The sequence below is a fragment of the Mustela nigripes genome, chromosome 16, assembly GCF_022355385.1.
Source record: "Mustela nigripes isolate SB6536 chromosome 16, MUSNIG.SB6536, whole genome shotgun sequence".
NCBI classification, from domain to species: domain Eukaryota; kingdom Metazoa; phylum Chordata; class Mammalia; order Carnivora; family Mustelidae; genus Mustela; species Mustela nigripes.
The window spans coordinates 24010343-24015369 of record NC_081572.1 but is presented as its reverse complement, the minus strand read 5'-3'; the positions used below and the strand labels follow the sequence as shown (position 1 = coordinate 24015369).

Here is a 5027-nt window from a genome sequence, read left to right as displayed (position 1 = left end):
GGGGGGGGGGGTTAAGATTACATTTCAAAGGCAAACAAGCAATTTTCAAATTGTCCTCTTTCTTAATTATCTCTATCTGCACTGTCCAGAATGATAGCCACTAGCCACATGAGGCCATTTAAATTTAAATTAATTAAATTTTAGTTAATTCACTAGGCACATTTTAAGTGCTCAACAGCCACAAATGGCTAGAGGCCATTGTACCGGACAGTGAAGGACAGCTCCGTTGCAGAAAGTTCTATTGGACAGTTTTGCTACATGTGGAGAAGAAAAAAAAAAACAAGAATCATCTTCCAAAATAGGAAACAGTCCAGTGTGTCAGGACATCCTTTAGTCTAACGAGTCCATATCCTGAGTCTCAGGAGGTGTCCCTGATACTCGCCAGTGGGTCTCTGATTGTCTGCTCTCCTTGCCTCTATATGCCAGCTTCCACGGTTCCATTAGTTAGCTTAGAATTCCAAACAATTATGGAAAAGTAACTCTATGAGGGATGGAACGAGCATGAGCTCCTCCACAGTGCAATCAAGAATGATGTCTGGTTTCAGGATGAACAACAAGGCAAACAATCACATGACATACGGAGATATCAAAACAAAGGTCACTGATGCTGGAACTCAGCAGTATAAATTACTTAAATTTGACCTTTATCTCCTGTCTCTAGATATAATAGGAAGATCTATCATTGTGTGTGTGTGTGTGTGTGTGTGTGTGTGTGTGTGACGTGAGAGATGGAGAGAGACACAGATAGGGGGAGAAAGAAAGGGAGGCAGAGAATAAGCTGACTATACTAAAACAAAGTACCATTTCTGTACTTGAACTGGCAGGGTGTTAGGCACTAGGAGAGGTCCCTGAGGGACCTCAGAAAATTTCTATCCATGGAAATCTTTACAAAGAAACAAGTCATACTTATTCAGGAACAAACTTCTTAGATGCAGGATGTCAAACCCAGTAACTTCTTAACCTCCTTTTTAGATATGTAATACTCATTTTTTTTTTTAAGATTTTATTTATTTATTTGACAGAGAGAGATCACAGTAGGCAGAGAGGCAGGCAGAGAGAGGGGAAGGGAAGCAGGCCCCCTTCTGAGCAGAGAGCCCGATGCAGGACTCGATCCCAGGACCCTGAGATCATGACCTGAGCCGAAGGCAGCGGCTTAACCCACTGAGCCACCCAGGCACCCTGTAGTACTCATATTAAAACAAGTTAAACATTCTTCTAAGTAAGAAAGCAATGTTTAAGGTCACAGAAATTACATAAGGGGCCATTCATCCTAGTCAATTCATAGATGAGTATTTCAAAATAGGATAATTTTAAAACATTTACATTTGGTCTTTAAATTAAAATTAAAGTTAAATTAAAACTTGAGTCCCACAGCACATGTTGGTGTGTGAAGGTGGAAGTAGGGAAGTAACAGGGAATTTAGTTTAGGATTTTAAAATTGGCCCAGGGATGCCTGGGTGGCTCAGTGGGTTAAGCGTCTGCCTTTGGCTTAGGTCATGATCCTGGAGTCCTGGGATCGAGCCCCAAGTTGGACTCCCTGGTCAGCGGAGGCCTGCTTCTCCCTCCCCCTCTGCTGCTCCCCTTGTTTGTGTACTCTCTCTGTCAAATAAATAAATAAAATCTTTAAAAAAAATTTTTTTAAATGGCCAGACCAGAAAAAAAGGCAGTGGGGGGAGTACCTGGGTGGCTCAGTCAATTAAGCATCTGACTTTGGCTCAGGTCATGATCTCAGTGAGGACCTGTGTCGGGCTCCTTGATCAACAGGGACTTTTGCTTGTCCCTGTGCAACACCCAAAACTCTCATTCTCTCTCTCAAATAAATAGATTAAAAAAAAAAAAAAAAAGGCTAGACAGAAGATGCAAAATGCTTATAACACACAGACAGTCATACAGTCAGGAATGAAGAGTCACCTCTAGTTCCCAGTCACTTGGTACTAAATTAACCACTTACTCGAAAGATGCCAATCCAATCCTTTCGGCGGGGAATGAAATGCTGGGTGAGCGTATAATAGCATGTGACATCCCCTCCAGGGACATAGAACTTCTCCACGCTATTAAAGATGACCTGAGAGAAATGACAATGATCCAGCAAGACAGCTGATGTGGGGGGATCTTCTACTGTCTCTTCCATGGTGGGCGTCCTGTTATGAGATACGGGATAGAATAAGGCTTAGAGTTGCCTGCAATGTTGGGAGATTTCTGGGCTCTCACCCAGGGAACATTCCATTCGAGGCGAGTCAGGAAAAGCAAAAGCCTGACAGGGATTGAGACCATACAACTTGCTTTCTGTTTCACTTTGAGTCAGTTTGCATTCATAGCTTCCTATGCTACAAGAACTTTCTAAGAATGTCTTTGATCTCCACCACAGGCCCCACCACCCTCTCATACCTCACATACCCTCTGCTCATGGCTGTTTGTGGCACTTCTTCTAATGCCTTAAATAAGCAAGGCAGCCTAGGAACTGGGAACAGTAAGACCTAGAGTCTTGATTTTTTATCTCATCAAGTCCTGTGACTTCTGAATATCAGTTGCTCTACATTTCGGCTTCTACCTTCAGTTCCATTCATCCTGTAACTATCGAGTCCTTGCACATACATATTAAGGCACTCTGCTAGGAGCTGGGCATGGGTGCAGGAAGAAAGGGAGGGTTGAGAGATTATCTCATATGCACAGGCATATCAGACAAGCACGGGCTCTGAAACCAGAATGGTGAAGTTCAAATTCAAGCCTCACTACCTATAAACGCATGAGCTTGAGCAACTCACGTCATCAGCTGGGCTCTCTGCCTGCTGCCTCATCTATAAGACGGGGCTATGAACACCTATGTCATTTGGTTTTTCATGAACATTAACTGAAATAATGTAAAGTCGGCAGGCCTTTAAATCACTACCTGCCATAGAATCACACAAAGCAGAAACACATAGAATGATAGAATAACGTACGAGCAGAGTCTGCAAGAAGAAAGGGCTTGCCAGATGTTAGTGATTTTCTTAACATTGTGGGGTGTTTTGTTTTGTTTTCTGGCATAGTCTTCGCCCTGGAAGGGTCCTGATGCAATATGGCCATTGGATGAGAAAATGAGTGACCAGCAAACGAATGGAATCAATGCAAAGTGCTCTGGGGTTCAAAAGAGGGAGAGATGCAAACTGGCTAGGAAAATGACGGAGAACTTTAAGGGGTGAGAAGAGTCCTGGATAAAGCCCTCAAGGAAGATGAGCCTTAGGATTTGGGGGTGAGGAAATTTCAGGTGAGTGAAATGGCATGCATAAAAGCAATGAGAGAGAGAGAGAGAGAGAGATGCTGCCCATGTTTGGAGCACAGCAGGCAAGTCGGATTCCTATTTGTAACACTGGGGATATAACCTGTATTTTGCAGGTCACAGTACAGATAGAACGTGATCAAGGATGGCAAACTATCGGGGAGGTAAAAACAATATAGAAAAGAAATAGTCTTTTGAATTGCTGAGATCTGACACTTCCTGCCTCTCAAAGTCACGTGTTCCATTTTCTAAATGCTCCCTGAGTCTAACATTTAGTGAGTCCAGGATCCTCAACCCAGGATTTCATGGGGAAATGGAAACAATATCGTGGCTGTTATACAGAGGCTGAAGGAGAGCTGCATACAGGGGACTACCACGTGATCCCTTACAAATTCGGCTGCTGGAACATGTTGGGAGATGGTATACAACTCAATTTTTAAAAAAATAAGTACAACCAAAAAACACAGCCCTTTTAGTCCTGCCTGACCCTACTTATTTCTTGCTTTTATTTCGAACTCTAAGCAACCAGGCCTCCTCTTCCAACTCCCCTAGTAGTCAATTTTCTCATAGAGAAGGCAAGGGGATTTTTGGTGGCACTGAACTATCTGTTCTTGGGACTGAGCTAAGGAACCAAGAAATGTATAGCGTTCTGGTTTGTGACAATTTTGCCACATCCTTAACCTCAAACCTCAGATCACTTTTTCCGAGGAAGGGGGTGGTCACATTCCAGTCGAGGTCAGAACTAGTTCCTCATATAAGCAGCTGCTTGTGTGATCTGTTGGATGCTAAGGGAGGGTAGGCAGAGTTCTCAGCTTGCAGACCCCTCGCTTTCCTAGGAGTCTCAAGTCTTACTGAGGTCAGCATAGCCCTCTGTCCTCAGCACAGAGCAGTTTTCATCTGAGCTTGTAAAATGACTTAATCTGTTGTCTGTGGATCATAAAGAACACTCAGGTAAGAGTGGCTTCGGGGCCTGTCTTTTAATTAACCTAAGTGCCCAACTCTCACTTCTTTTGCTTCCTAACAGGATCACCCCTGGATACATGACATAATGCCTAGCCCATAGTAATTGTTGATTAACTATTCACAAAATAAGTGAAATGCATGGGATTCATCAAAAAGTGAAAGGAAGGGGCTTTGTAGGTAAACAATGGTGGGAATAACCATGGGGCTAATTCTTTTTTAAGCCCTGCTCTTCATTTGTGGGATACCCTTGGAAAAGCTTCTGTTTCTCAGCTTTCTCTTCTCTAAAATAGAGTGAAGAGATGATAATCTCCAAGTGCTATGTCAATTCTTGGTATGGCTGGTTCAGCTGGCATAGCTGGTTCGAGTGGCACAGTGCCAAAAAAACAAAAGGCACAGATTTGATTTCCTTAAGGACCCATAAAATTCACACTCCATTACCCACCTTCTACACACTCAAACTCTGGCAAGCTGTTTTGCAAATGGATGTTACTCTCAAAGGCAAGACCAGCCAAGGGTATGAAGGCTCCGTATACCCTCTTTCCTACTAGAAAAACAATCAATCTATAAGCTCATGAAAAGAACACTGAAGAAAGGACACGTATGTGTGCACACGCACACACGTACACTCACACACACACAGGCACAAAAGAGCTCATTTTCTGAGGCCTGAGTGTAGGTATAGCCAGTGGAAACTAGCTCTTTTCATCCATCTGAACACCTAATCATCTATATGGAAAAGTCCACTGTCTTGGTTCCTTATTAGAAATGTAATATTCCAACTGAGGGAAAAAAAAAAAAAAAAAAA

At 42.9% G+C, this 5027-nt stretch overlaps 1 protein-coding gene across 1 annotated transcript in view; it reads right to left on the bottom strand.

The window, feature by feature from the left end:
- Window positions 1-5027, bottom strand: part of CALCOCO2 (calcium binding and coiled-coil domain 2) — a 30778-nt gene that overhangs the window by 18291 nt on the left and 7460 nt on the right. The window contains exon 2 of the mRNA XM_059380856.1: window positions 1952-2141. Within this exon, the coding sequence (XP_059236839.1) occupies window positions 1952-2131 (180 nt within the window). The 5' untranslated portion in view covers window positions 2132-2141. The remainder of the gene's footprint in view (window positions 1-1951; window positions 2142-5027) is intronic.